Source organism: Artibeus jamaicensis, unplaced genomic scaffold, assembly GCF_021234435.1.
Source record: "Artibeus jamaicensis isolate MK-2021 breed Jamaican fruit bat unplaced genomic scaffold, CSHL_Jam_final contig_484, whole genome shotgun sequence".
Lineage (NCBI taxonomy): Eukaryota > Metazoa > Chordata > Mammalia > Chiroptera > Phyllostomidae > Artibeus > Artibeus jamaicensis.
The window spans coordinates 5856185-5870970 of record NW_026521859.1 but is presented as its reverse complement, the minus strand read 5'-3'; the positions used below and the strand labels follow the sequence as shown (position 1 = coordinate 5870970).

Here is a 14786-nt window from a genome sequence, read left to right as displayed (position 1 = left end):
CTTCTGAGCATAAGAATAGTTTTGCCACTTCTTTTCCAACTAGATGCTCTTTGTTTTATCTAACTTAGTGGACAGGACTACTACAATGTTTAATACATATGAGAATAGATATCTTTTATTATTCCCTCTTTTAGGGGGAAAACTTTTACTCTTTTAACATTAAGTATTGTATTTTTTTATAGAAGAATACATTTGCTTATAGGTTTTCTTTGACAACTTGAAACTCCCCTTCTTGGTTTGCTGAGAGTTTTATCTGACTGGATATCAGATTTTGTCAAATGTTTGCTTTTCATCTATTGAGATGAACACATGGCTTTTCTATTTAGTCTGTTTATATGGCAGCAACAAGTTAGATTTGAATATTAACTCAACCCTGCACCTGTAGAGGTAATCCAGTGTTGCTAGAGTATATTATTTTTATCTTATAATCCTGGATTAATTTATTTAATTTTTGTTTGGAATTTTTCTATCCATGTTCATGACAGCTATAATTCTATAGTTTTTTAAATCCTATTTAACATTTTTGGGTTTAGTAGTAGGATAATACTAGTCTCAAAGAGTATATTGAGAGTATCCATCCCTTCATTCAATTTTCTGAAAATATTGTGCATAATTTATAGTAATTCTTTTTTAAATGTTGATATTTCCTCAATGAAATAATCTGGGTCTGAAATTTTCTCTTATAGAAACATTAGAATTATATGTTTGATTTCTTGAATGAAGATAATCTATATGATCTATTTGATCTTGGAGGCCTCAATAGCTCAGGCTAGTTCACCATCTGTCTGGAGAGACCTGACATATTTTTCTGACTACTATCCAAACCTATTTCACTTATTTTAGATTTTCAAAGTGTTTCTTTTAATTCATAAAATGGGTCAACTTTGTTGTTTTATCAATCATAAATTAAGTGAGGCAAAGACTTACAAATGGTAAATCTCTCTAAAATATCTATTACTATTTTGGGGGGATATTTTTGTATATGTTGTCAGAAAATAATGCCCCTTCTAAAATTTAAATGTGATTATTGATTTTAGAGAGAGGAAAGGAAAGAGAAGCATCAGTGTGAGAGATAAGCATCAGTTGGTTACTTCCCATACATACCTTGACTGGGGATTGAACCTGTAGCCTAGGTATTTGCCCTGACTGGGAATCAAACCCTCAACATTTTGGTGTACAAAACCACACCCCAACCAACTGAGCCACTCCAGACAGGGCAATATTCTCTTTTTAAAAGTTATCAACTAAACCAATAGAGAGGATGTTAGAATGTCAAAAAGCAAAAAAAAAAAAAAGTAATAATAGACGTTCTTTTTTTTTTTTTTGCTAAAGTTTAATTTTATAGGCAAATATTTTGGAAATTTTATTCTATATAATCATTGACCTTGGCTAAGTCTAGCTGAAACAATTATAAATTTTATAAAATATTGCATAAGAATCATATCTAAAAAATAATCACATCTATGTGTTTTGCTTAGATATGTCCTTTATTATTTTCGTTTAAAATGGAAGCCATACGACAAAGGTGGATGTTACTCTTTGAATTCATTCTTTATCCAATACATTTAAAAATCATGTAGTAGGAATGACAATGATGTTACAGATTTTTTTGTAAGTTGTTTCAGGAAACTTGATTCTTCATTTTAGTCCAAAACTCTAGATGACCTAAATTCTGTGGTTATAAAACTTTAAAAATCTTCAACTTGATTTGATTCACTCAGTTTAAAGTACCAAGTTTATCTCAAAGTCCAAAGTTGCCATTATAGGCTATGCTACTTTTGTAAATCAATGTATGAAAGAGCTTTCTGTGAAGATCCAAGGAAAAAGATGCACTATGGTTTGGAATCAAATTTGTAACTAACATGCCTACAATTTCCCCTCTGGGATGTGTCCGTTGAAGGATGCAGCCTTTCTCCACTTAGTCTTGCACATCGTACACTGAGCTCTTCAGTAAATTTTGTTCTCACACTGGCAAGTGGCCTTGCACTTTTCCTTGAGCAATTCATGTCCACATCCAGCTGTTTTCTTCAAAGAATCACAGTTACTAAGGAGATCTTCATACTCGCAACTATTGGCTGCAAGAAAAACAGATTAGTTACATTATTATCATTTTCCTCAGTGGCAGCAAAACAAGTTATACATTCGAAATGCATAGTGGGTAGGGTTGGACAGATAAGTCAGCATCTCTTACACTATGATGGATTTTCACTTCTTTTTTATCATGTTTTTTTGTTTAAAGGTATTTTTTTAAAAGATTTCCTTTATTTATGTTGAGAGGGGAAGGGAAGGAGAGAGGAAGAGTTGCCTCTCATGCGTCCCCTGCTGGGAACTGGCCTGCAACCCAGGCATGTGTCCTGACTGGGATTTGAACCTCGATCCTTTGGTTCACAGACCCGCGCTCAATCCACTGAGTTACACCAGCCAGGGCAGGCTTTTCACTTCTTGAGGGATATAATAAGGTGCTTTAGTTGAGCTCACTGTTTAATCCATCACTTAACATTTTGAACTTGGCAACATGTTTTTAAAATTAAGTGACCTACTTTTCTCCCTTTTCAAAGAAAGTAAGAGCAATATAAACAAATCTCTGTATACCTGCAGAGTCTAATATGGGAGCCACTAGCCATCTGTAGCTATTTCAATTAAATTATTATGAATTAAATAAAATAAAAAATGTATTTTCTTAATCATTTCCATCCTTTGATGCTATTGGACAGCACTGCTTTAGACTCCAATGCTTTTCTTTCTGGAGAAAGTGATTTTTGTAGAAAGATTAAGATGTAAAACAGTGATAATATGCCCCCTTTCATTCTGGTGCTTCTTCTTGAACGTTCCTGTGGGACTGCAAACTGAGCAAATCCCAAAACTAAACCTATCCTACTACCCACAAGGCTGATGATTTTTGTCTTCCTACATCCCTCCCACAATTTCAGTGAAATGGCTCTCTGACTACTCAGTGATTTAGGCCAGGAACTGAATCCATCTGAACTCCTTTTCTACTGCTGACCAACATTCGACCAGCACAGGTAACAAACACTGGCTATTCTTCTGGTCTCCCAGCCCTGCCTATTCATCTTTATTTATTTTGACATTAACACAGTAAAGACATGCACTTTTTTAAACCCATGTTTTTCAACAGTTTTCTAGCTGGCTTCCATCCAATTGTTTATACATACCATTGCTAGAAAGTTTTTATGAAATGTGATTCTGATCTTTTGCTTAAGTGCTTATTGCTAATAGAATAATTCCAATCTCCTTAGCAAATAGCATTCAGTCAAGATAAAAAGATTCAACTTTTTTTCTTTTTTTAAATTTTATTTAGTTATTTTTCAAGTACAGTTTTTTGACTCATAGCTTTGACATCATCAATGTTCTGAATTATAGTTATATAATTCAGTAAGAAAGAATGCTAACTAAAAGTGAATGCATTTGAAAGGTAAAACTCTCAGTGAATAAGTTAAATCTATTGTTCATAATTTTAATGAGGTTGATTTTAGCTACAAATTAGAGGAACATATGAAGGCGAAACTAATTGAAATGAAGGGAAATGCACAAGAAAGCAATAGTGATGGAAAGGAAACTGGGAATCAAATCAAGGGAGCGGACCTGAAGGAAGAAAAATATGACCAAACAGAAAAATATGAAGAAACAAGAATTCAAAAAAATGAGGAGAGGCTAAGGAACTTCCAGGACATCTTTAAATGTTCCAACATCTGAATTATAGGGGTACCAGAAGGGGAAGTGTAACAGTCATGAGTGGAAAACTTATTTGAACAAATAATAAAGGAGAACTTCTCCAATCTGGCAAAGGAAATAGACTTCCAGGAAATCCAGGAAGCTCAGAGAGTCCCAAAGAAGTTGCACCCAAGAAGGAACACACCAAGGCACATCATCATTACATTAGCCAAGATTAAAATGGAGAGAATCCTAGAAGCAGCAAGAGATAAGGGAACAGTCACCTACAAAGGAGTTCCCATCAGACTGTCAGCAGATTTCTCAAAAGAGACCTTCCAGGCAAGAAGGGGCTGGAAAGAGGTATTCCAAGTCATGAAATCCAAAGACCTACAACCAAGATTACTCTGTACAGCGAAACTTTCATTTAGAATGGAAGGACAGATAAAGTGCTTCTCAGATAAGATCAAGTTCAAGGAGTTCATCATCACCAAGCCCTTATTATATGAAATGTTAAAGGGACTCATCTAAGAAAAAGAAGTTAAAAAAACGTGAACAGTGAAAAGACAGCAAACTCACAGTTATTAAGAACCACATGTAAAACAAAAGCAAACTAAGAGGACAGCTAGATCAGGAGTGAACCATAGAAGATCCCATGAAGGGTTAGCAACAGGGGAGTGGGAGAAGGAGAAGAGGGGAGAAGGTACAGAAAATAAGTAGCATAGACTATAAGTAGAAAATAGGGGAGAGGGTAAGAATAGTAGGGGAAATATAGAATCTAAAGAACTTGAGACGTGTGGTCATGAAATAAAGGGGGTGAGGGATGGTGGGGGAGGGGTGTGCAGGGTGGAGGGGAATGAAGGGGGGGATAGAACAAATGTAATGGCATAATCAATTTAAAAAAATTAAAAAATAATAATTTTAATGAAATATCCCAACTATAAAAGGCCAACACTCTTTACTTCTATTTGTGACAACTTTAGAAATGATATATGACATTTTATTCTCTCCTTTTGCAACAATGTGTTTGTGGGTTCTATGAGCCAATATTATATGTGGATAGGATTTTGTCATTAAGAAGTGCACATAACTACTTATTTAGGGTCAGTGACCATTTATTAAGTCAAACACTATGATTCCTGTTATACTATAAAAATGTGGTAATCAGCATGATGAACACAGTAGCACAAGAGAAACAATATTTGCCCTGGTTGGTGTAGCTAAATGGGTCATGCGCCAGTTTGTAATCCTAAAGGTCACTTGTTCGATTCCCAGGCAGGGTACATGCCTGCGTTGCAGAGGGTAGGTCCCCAGTAGGGAGTGCATGAGAGGCAACCATACACTGATGTTTCTCTCCCTCTCTTTCTCCTTCCCTTCCCTCTCTCTACAAATAAATAAATAAAATCTCTTTAAAAAAATAAACAATATTTAGTGTGCCTGTCTAGACTGAGCCATAATGTTATCTCACATCCATAGATTTATACATTTTCATTCTTTCAAATTACCACCTTTAGTGTAATGATACTTCAATGAAACGAGCTAGTTACTAGAAACATGTATAGTTAATGAGCTCTGCATAGCCACAAAAGTCACTGATGGCAGATGTTTCATTATGTTAGATACGGTAATATTATTTCCATTACAAAAATATGTAGGTTAGTAAAGTATATAAAATGTTTACTTATACATCCTGTTGAGGGATCTTTCTGTCTTTTGCATAAAGACATTATATAAATTGGTAACATTATAAGATTTCTTAATCCATAAAAAGAAAATAAAATATGAGTGTTTTATTATCATAGCAGGTTAATGACTTTAAACTTACTGCACAGTCCATTGTCACAGTTACCAGGGCAGCTGGCACAGGGCGTTCCTTGTTGGTAAGGGGTGTTCTTTTTACTTATGTTATTACCACTGAAATTTAAAATACACAGTGTCAAATATTTTCCACTTTGCTGCTTAGTTTATACTCCAAGAGTAGCACAATCACAAAATATACAATTATTAAATATATTCAGACATGCTAACAAAAGTAAAAAATATATACTTCCCAGTGTGTAACAGAGATAAACTCCACATTAAGAAAACAGTTCACACACTGACCCATGTCCTTGACCATTATTCTGCAGGTTGGACAATCCAGTTGGGATGACTACAATCTAAACTTTTCAGAGTGTATTTTAATACTCTCTTCATGTCCCAGTAGACTTGGCCGAATTGGTAAGGCAGTGCAGCCGATGTGCTGGCGAGGGGAAGAACATATCTCCCAGTCAGGAGAAACTCCTAGGGGGCTGGGGTCTGCAGTATGAAAAAAATACTCAATGCTATGATATCATTTATATTTGAAAAAGAATAAAACACCACAACTTTTCTTACATGAATTAGGGACAGTAAAGCTCAAGTATATACATTTTTTGACTTCCACACAGGGGAAATGGTATTTAAGTAGTTTGTGGTTTTGTGTTTCTGAGGTGGGGAGAGTTGGGGAAATTTGTAAGTTTCTAGAGGCTGTGTGTGATTTTTATGTTTACCACAAAAGTAACATTAGTTTTTAAAAGTTTTAATAAACATTGATATCCAAGGTATAATCACCTTACAGAGACTAAGTTGTAACTCTCTGATGATCATTATTGTATTGGTCAGTTAATTTATTTCAAAGTATATGGGAGTTCTAATCTCTATAGTATCAAATGGGCCGAGAATGCACTTGAATCTCAGTCTCCCTGCACAGACCTACATGTATGTAAGCCCTTGGGAAGTTGTAAAATAGACATAAAAGTGTTCTGGAAGTTCTCTCACCTCTGCTTTCCTTCACATTCACTCCACCCCTCACTTCAGATACTTGCCCTCTCCCAGGCAGGCAGTGAGTTTGAATGCATCCTCCTCAGACTTTTCATTTTGTTTTTGTGAGATTCAATAGGTGCTTTTAGGCAAATGGCTCTGGAGGCCACACTTTTCCAGTGGGAGAGCCATATCCCCGGGTTGTCTACAACCTTAAAATAAATCCTACGGGAAATTTGGTTTTGGGGGTCCCTCTGCCTCTAGTCATAAGGAACTGCAAACATTAAAAGAAATCGGGGCTAACAGATATGTTGAAATTAGGTCTTCAAAATTTCCATAGGGATTATTGTGGATGACTGCAAATAATTGCTTGATGAAACAACCTGTTTCTTGCTATAAATCAAGACAGTGTCGGATGGTTTGCTGTGGACGTATTGTGTGTATGTGTGTGTGCATGTGTGTATATGAAAAGTGCTGAGAAACAAAGACTTATGATGTTAACTTTTTTCTGGACTCTGAAATATATTAAAGATTTCTTAGAAAACCTTTGAAACTCAAAAGCGTAAAACATTTTTAATAGTAAAAATGTAAGTGGTTTTTTGATAAGAACAAGTGGAAACACTTTAGCAGAGAAAGCAGAAATCACAGTTTGTGATCCCTGCATTACCGCCCCCTGCTTAATCATCAAGTTTCCACCCTCTTAGAATGTGAAATTAACAAGAACTGATGATACCAAATCTAGAGAAATGCACATTCCACATACTCCTGGAATAACCTTGAGCCCTAGGGAAAGGCAGTTGAGAGAAAAGACATCGTTTTATAGTTGAGGAAAGAGAGCTTCAGATTTTATACTTGGACCTGAGAACTTGGTCTCTTCTTTGATAAGTTGAATGTATCTCACCTTAAGAAAAGCATTTCCAAAGATTTATTCCTACCATTCACTGGATATATTTTTTATTCTGGTTTGTTTAATGTATGAGAATTTTAAAAATATTCAATTGCAGGTGGAATTGCAATTTAGAGTATAAACTCTAAAGTGTATACTCACGCAGGACAATATTGGCAGACATAGTAGTATTTTAGACTCTCTTGATTGGGACAAAAGGCAACTCCACATCCCACACGGTAAGATGAGTACCAAACAACCTGCAAAACCATAGAGTATATAAAGAATGCAGTAAAAAAAAGAAAAAATATTAAAGAACAAATAGCAAATAAAAGTTTGAAAAATAGTATTACTATAGTTTATAACCCTATATTTTATAGAAATATTTAAATTATTATAACAAAATCACAAACTTTTAAAATATTAAGTTCTTATGTAAATTCATTGCTTTATTCGTATATCGTGTTGGAGAAGTACAGAGTGCACTTCCCAGCCAAGAGTTTTGCGGGTCATGGGTGGGGAAAAAATGACAGCTCTAGATGAAGTGCCAGCCCAGTGCCAGGACTATATTGTACCTATTCAGGCCCATTTCCCCAAATTAAACAATGGAGACAGTCATACACTAGAGAAGCTATCTATATTAGGGCATTTGTGACAGAAGCATTTTTATTTGCTTCCTTTACCTGTGTATAATGTCCAACAACTGCATTGGAACTCTTTGGTCCCACACCGTAGACAAAATTGTTGCTCTCATCATACCAGTTTTGGATTGCACTGGACCAGGCAGTAGGGTCAGTCGACATATAGAGATTCTCACCACATTTTGTACCTATGAAGGAACAGATCACGAAGAAAGTGATATAGCTGCAATGGCAAAAGAAACTCATTATATGAACACCAGGATGTTGCCTTCTACAGTGCCCACACTTGCTATTGTTGACTGAAATTCCTACATAAAAAAGGTGGTTCAATTCCTTATCAGCTAGAATGCTGTATAGAACACAGGTCTGCCTATCACAATGAGGCTGCTGGCCTCAACATACAAAACTTGAATAGGTTGAGACCTTATTCTTCTTTCCTTCCTCTGGATTGTCAAAGATGCATTATTTTTTGTGCTAAATGCTTCGTGTGTGTGTGTGTGTGCGCAATGCCTCATGCACACTTACTTAGCTTTGTATTATGATCTTGCAAAAGGTGACAACCAACTTTTAATCTTTCTTTGCTCCTTGTGATCTCCCTTACCACAGATTGCTCACATACAGAACCCTGTTTATGATTATGTTTATGATTATGATTATGTTTATTATTATGTTTATGATTATGATTTTGTGTCAAACTTTGAAGGAAAAAGCTCTATAGGCGGTCTTTAAGAGCCCCAAACAAAAAGCAACTTACAGCAGGAGGATTGGCAGTTTTCAAAACTTTGAATCTTCCCTTATCAGTAAATAAGAATGTCACAAGGTCAAGTCCCCCTACGAGAGTAAGGCAAGAAGGACCTTGCAGAGAACGACATCAGCAAGAGTAGTGAAGTAGGAAGCCTGGACTTTCTTGCTTTCAACACACTGATCCAACAACAGTTTATGAACAAATTGCCCTTGTGAGAAACCCCAAAGCTAATTGAAAGGCTCCTATATATAGAAGAATATGAAGCCAGACTCACTGAAGCCTGTAGGGAGATTGGAATGGAACACTTGCTAGAAGCCCTACTCTCAGCACAGGAAGATACCCTCCCATCTTCTAGCTTCTCCCAGGGGAGGCAATGATTTGGTTTATGTTTCCCACATCCCAACTTTTCCTAGGGGAATCCCCAGAGGGCTGGCTTCTGTTTTGGTGGTCTTTGAGCCCTAAGTGTCAGGCACAGGCTAGTCACCTGAAGGATAATCGCTGTGGTGGCTTGGGCTGGGAGACACCATAATTGTCTCTTTGGCTCAGCACAGAACATGAAACTAAAAAACCTTAACTCTCAGCTTCCTCTGTGGGAGGCAGTGTTGATCAGTGTATTTAATGTTCCAGTTTTTCCAAGGCTACCCAAAGAACTGGCATCTGTCTTGCCATTCTTGGATGTTTCATGGGGTTGGCACAGTTTTTCCCTCAGAGGGAGAAGAAAGAAGGTGAATTGGTTTGGTAGATGCCATAGATCCTCTTCCCAGTTCAGCACATGGCAAGCAGACAAAAAACACAGCTGCTTCCTTCTCCCCACAGGAAAAAAAGAGTTGATCTGGACATTCAATGCCTCAAGTTTCCAGAGCCTGCCCAAAGGACTGGCTTCTAACTTGCCTGTTTGGAAATGCTAATAAGACCTAGCATAATCTAGCTGCCCAGGACTATTGAAAATAGAGGCAGGGGTTTGGCTGGCAGTAGTCAAAGTTTCTCTTTCTGGTCCAGCACAAAGTGAACAGGCAAAAAAAATCTCAGCTCCTAGTTTCTCCATGGGGAGAGAAAGAATTGAATGGAATGTCCAAGGATCTATCATTTCTGGGTGCTCCCTGAGAAACTAAGGATCTTTTCTCAGACTGACCACAGGACTAGAATAGGCATTTCTTCAAAGACGATGCAAAAATGGCCAAACACCTGTATGAAAATGTGCTCAACACCACTAATCACCAGATAAATGTAAATCACATCCACAATGAGATATTACCTTACTCCTACCAGAATGTCTATTTTTTTAAAAGACAAGTGATGGTGAGGATCAAAGTGATGTTCATTAAAGCGCTATTTATGATAGCCAAGGTATGGAAACAACCAAATGTCCATTGACAGATAAATGCATAAAGAAAATGTGATACACACACATATACACATGTGTGTGTATGTGTACAAAATGGAACACTATTTATTCATCCTTTAAAAAGAAGGACATTCTGCAACATGAGACAACATGGATGAACCTGAGGACAAGTGAAATGAGCCACAGAAAGATGGCTACTGAATAACTTCACTTATATGAAATGACTAAAATACTCAAATTGACAGAGTCAAAGAGGGGAATGGTGGTTGATGGGGCTGGTAGGAGGAGGAAGTGGGGAGTTACTAATCAATGAGCATGAAGCCTGAGTTTTGAATGATGAAAAAGCTGTACAGCATTGTACCTTCAGCCAACAATTGTGTATTGTACACTTTGAAGTTGTTTAAAGGGTAGAGCTCATGTTAATTGTTCTTAAATAATAAAATTAATTAAAAAAATAAAGAAGTTTCTTGCAGCCCAGGAACTTTCCCCTATCTTTTCAAGCCTTCATTTAATGTTTATAGTTTGGTGGCTAGAAATTTAATCCTTACATGCTACTTAAAGTATAAAATATTCTTGGATATATTCTTTAATAGTGGAGGAAAGAAATTAAGATTCTAACCATAGAGTCTTGGATCTTTAAGACCATTTGGTTTTCACTCTTGTACTGAATACAGTTATCTCTCTTCATTATTTCATCATAATGTGAGCAACAACAATACAAACAATAACAGTTCTACTGAAATTACAAGTAAATTATTCACTACTTTCAAACTGGGCTTGTCTATATCTAGTGATATTATGCTTGATATCATGCACAATAATGCTTGATAACATAAATAAAGATCGCATTTAAGTTTATGCATACAAATGTTTTCCTTTTCAGTATTTTTATCCTTTATAAGATATGTCTGATGTGTTTTTTGAATCTAATGTATTACACTATGCATCATAGGCACAAAGTCATATAAAATACTTGATTTTCTGCTATTAAAAATTTTGAAATGATTCAGCATATCCCAAATACTTATCCTGATTTTAAAAAGTTTAGTATTTTTTAATACTAAAAATGAAGAACAATTCCACATAATTCAATATATTTTATGAATACAAATATCAATAGATTTCAGAATACCAAATGACTATACAATATCATACACGGGCACGTTTCCAATATATGTCACTACTTCAGGTTGTGTTCTTAGGTAAGTCATTTCTGTCGAGTCCTACTTTTCTAATCTTTTTTAAATCTTTAAAATTAAAAAAATGGTGATGCATGACCTATTTACTCATGAGCTGGTTGAAAGGAACAAATGACTGAGAAGTTATTTGCATAATATGAACCATCTCCAAGCAAAAATGGTACTTATCATATTTCCCTATATACAAATACTTTGACTTCAAAAAGACAAATAGAAGCAACATTTATTCACAGTCTTAATGCAAGACCCTGGTATGGTCCATCCTACTTTATTCATTCACTGTTATTTTATTTCTTCATTTATTCAACAAATGGCTACTCATATACATACTGGTTTTTCGGTCCTCTGCATTGCTGTGTTGTAAAGTGCACTTGTTTGCCCATTTTTGGGCATTTGCTGTTGCTTCTGTGCTCCATTCCTAAGTGTCATAAGAAAAAAAAACACTTAAGTATTAAGTATTCAACTCCAAAAAAGCATATGCATTATAGTGTGATTGATAGATTAACTTGTACTACCTCGATATGTCTATAGAACCCTGGCTGGTGTGGCTCAGTTGGTTGGAGTATCTCACCATAAGCAGAAAGGTTGTGGGTTTGCCCCCTGGTCAGGGTGTGTGTGTGCAAGAGGCAACCAATTAATGCTTCTCTCTCACATTAATTTCTCTTTCACTTTCTGTCCCTTCCCTCTCTTTAAAATCAGTAAGCATGTCCTCCCAGGAGGATTAAAAAAGAAACTTCTGTACATGTATAATTTATTTGTCACTGGTCTTAAAATACCATTTGTTTGGTGTGTCTTTATCTGTCGCGGTGCCAGTCTCCCACAAGAACAGTCTATAGCTAATGTGTCTAACAAAAGTCTAATGCAATGATATCTGATTATTTATGATCACACAGCAGCCACAGGTCAGGGGTAATGGTGGTATTCTAAATACTGACCAACATGTAAAGTATTATAATTACAATTATATTTCAACAGTAGAAATAAACTGGCCTAGATTATTCCCAACACCATTTGTAGCCTGCTGATATCATATAGGAGATATTTAGCTTTCAAGGACTATCCCTTGGAAAGTGGACTTTTACCCTAAATGGCACTGATCTTGAAAGAAACAGGATTTATTTTAAACTAGGGAAAATAGCAAAGAAAAAAGTAACAGCTTCACATTTGATGCCTGAAGATTTAGCCTCTAATTCTGCCTTTCAAACTTTATAGCCCAATCTTGATGAGTTATTTAACTATTATAAAACAAAATTAAGAATTTCTTTCCTGCCCATAACACAGCTCAAATGAAATAGCAAAACAAGCAGAATGTTGTAAGCCACAAAGCTGGTAATGAACACCAGTTACCAGTTTCCTGATCTCACCACCACTTGTCCCTACCACTTTCCTTATACTACTGCCTCTTACCATCTTCAGCATGTTGCTGGCAGGTGGAGACACTGATTTCCTTAATTCATTGTGTTTATTTACAATCTCTCTTTGTATTTGCGCTTGAGAGGTTAACAAAGAAGAAAAGACTGTGTCCTAAAGGAAAAAAATAGAATTTTAAAAAAATAACATTTTTTAATATATAATATTGAACAATTAATTCAAGGAAGCAAGGATCACTTTAAAAAGGTGTTCAGTTTAAAGCATATTAGTTGCAAAGCATTGCCGATGAATCTTAGTCAAAGCTATGACAAGCAGCAAAGGAGGAATTTGAAGCTTTGAGAATGAAAATGTAATTCATGACATGACAAATTTTTAAAAATCCTTTAAGGCCAAAAATGCCCATTTCTAGCCTCAAAGGAAGTCAATATTTAAAGTGATGAGTGATAATATTTAAAACCACAAAGGTGCACAATAGAAACATTCAGATATATTCATTACATTCGATCAGGCTACACCGGGGGGAATAAGGGTATGGCTCAAGGTTCATCCCAACTTTGAGGGAAATGTGACCTGATGTGGTATTTGTATTTAGAGACAGAATGTATTTAAAATATTTTAGGGAAAGAATGTTTAGGCTTTGTGGAAGTGCATTCAAAATTCTAGAAAATTCATTCTACCTATTGTGGTTAGATTACATAAAGTCAGTCAAAAGACAGCTTTGTGATATTAAACAATCTCTGAGGCATGTGGAGGAAGCAAAGCCATCCAATTAATGGACTATTGCTGACTTTTTTATGTTATTACCAGAGGTGTAATTAAAGTATTAAATCAGGTGTTGCTATTTTCTGGTTCGTCTTTGTGTGTGGGCATGTGGGGCTTTTTGTCTGAAGGTAGAGGAGAACGTGGGCATTGTTCCACGAGGGTTACACAACTGAATGGCCAAAATTTACAATGATCTAAAATACTATTGCATCATGTACTCAATCTAAAAACAATTAATGTAATATTTTCCTCTTCTTTTTTTTGTATGAAATCTTTGAAATCCGGTATGTATATTACACTTACAGTACATTTTATTTTGGACAAGCCACATTTCAGCTGTTCAATAGCCACATGTGACAGTAGCTACTGTATTACACAGCACAGCTTTAAACTTTCATTTAGGTAATGATGTTAAGAGCATCCAGTGAGTACTTTGTGATATGCCAGACACTCTTGCCCTTTTCTACTCTCCAAGTGCCTTGCCATCCCACAAAGCTGCGTGAATAGCTCTGGGAAGATTTCCCACTCTAAGTTACCGTTTTTTCTGCAGATAAAGATGGAAGCAGCACAGCAGCCAGAACCACCACCACTGGGAATAAAGCCATTGCTGGGAACTAAGTCAAAGAGAACAAAAGTCTGCATTGATTTTAGTCCATGGACTAAGAGGGGAAAACCAGTATAATGTTTGTGGTCATCTCAAAGCAACTGCAATCCCCAAATTCATAATGTAACCAGAGAAAATTTTTATAGGGTACCAGTAGAATCATAGTGGAACCAACATTGTCTCTGACAGGGACAGTAAAATATAAGCTGAAGAACATGACTGATGCCCTTGAAGTATATATAATACAGATTGTCATACTTTTATATTACTCTATTAAAGATACTTCTCATTCAATTGTTTCAAAGTCATACACATGGGAATTATTTATATTATCTCTTTTAGAATGAAAGGTAAAGAATTCATCAAGGTTTTAATTTGATAGACTGAGAAAAGAGTAAAATTTACTTGAGATCATTCTCTCAGTAAAAATTAAACATAAAGTTATAAAAAACATGGATGGATTAAATATACCATTTTACCAATGGCAAAAAAAATGTTAACAAATAAAACATTCACATTAAAATAAATGAATTATCACTTATATTTGGTTCTCAAAGCAAGATGAAGTACCTCCTTTATCTGACAAGAAAGAAGGTGGAAGGAAAAGTTAGCACACAACATATATTACACCTATCTTTGTTTTAGCATATTCTAGTCATGCAAGTAAATCTAAGTCAATAAGTGTTGGAGCAGAATTTTTTTACACCAATAGCTTTCAACTGCATTGCCAGTTGTCTGACATTGTTTTTTTGACATTATTTGGTTTCCATTTAGCTTTAATCT

The 14786-nt window shown here is 35.7% G+C and overlaps 1 protein-coding gene across 1 annotated transcript; it reads right to left on the bottom strand.

Annotated features, from left to right (window-relative positions):
- Positions 1–1947: 1947 nt before the first annotated feature.
- CRISP2 (cysteine rich secretory protein 2) lies at positions 1948–14576 on the bottom strand. The gene is made up of 8 exons (XM_037151251.2): positions 14549–14576; positions 13936–14009; positions 12674–12790; positions 11597–11684; positions 8020–8165; positions 7499–7596; positions 5495–5583; positions 1948–2075 (listed from the first exon to the last, which is right to left on the bottom strand). Exons 2-8 carry the CDS (start codon positions 14002–14004, stop codon positions 1948–1950), a joined length of 735 nt encoding a protein of 244 aa, XP_037007146.1. The 5' UTR covers positions 14005–14009; positions 14549–14576.
- Positions 14577–14786: the final 210 nt, after the last annotated feature.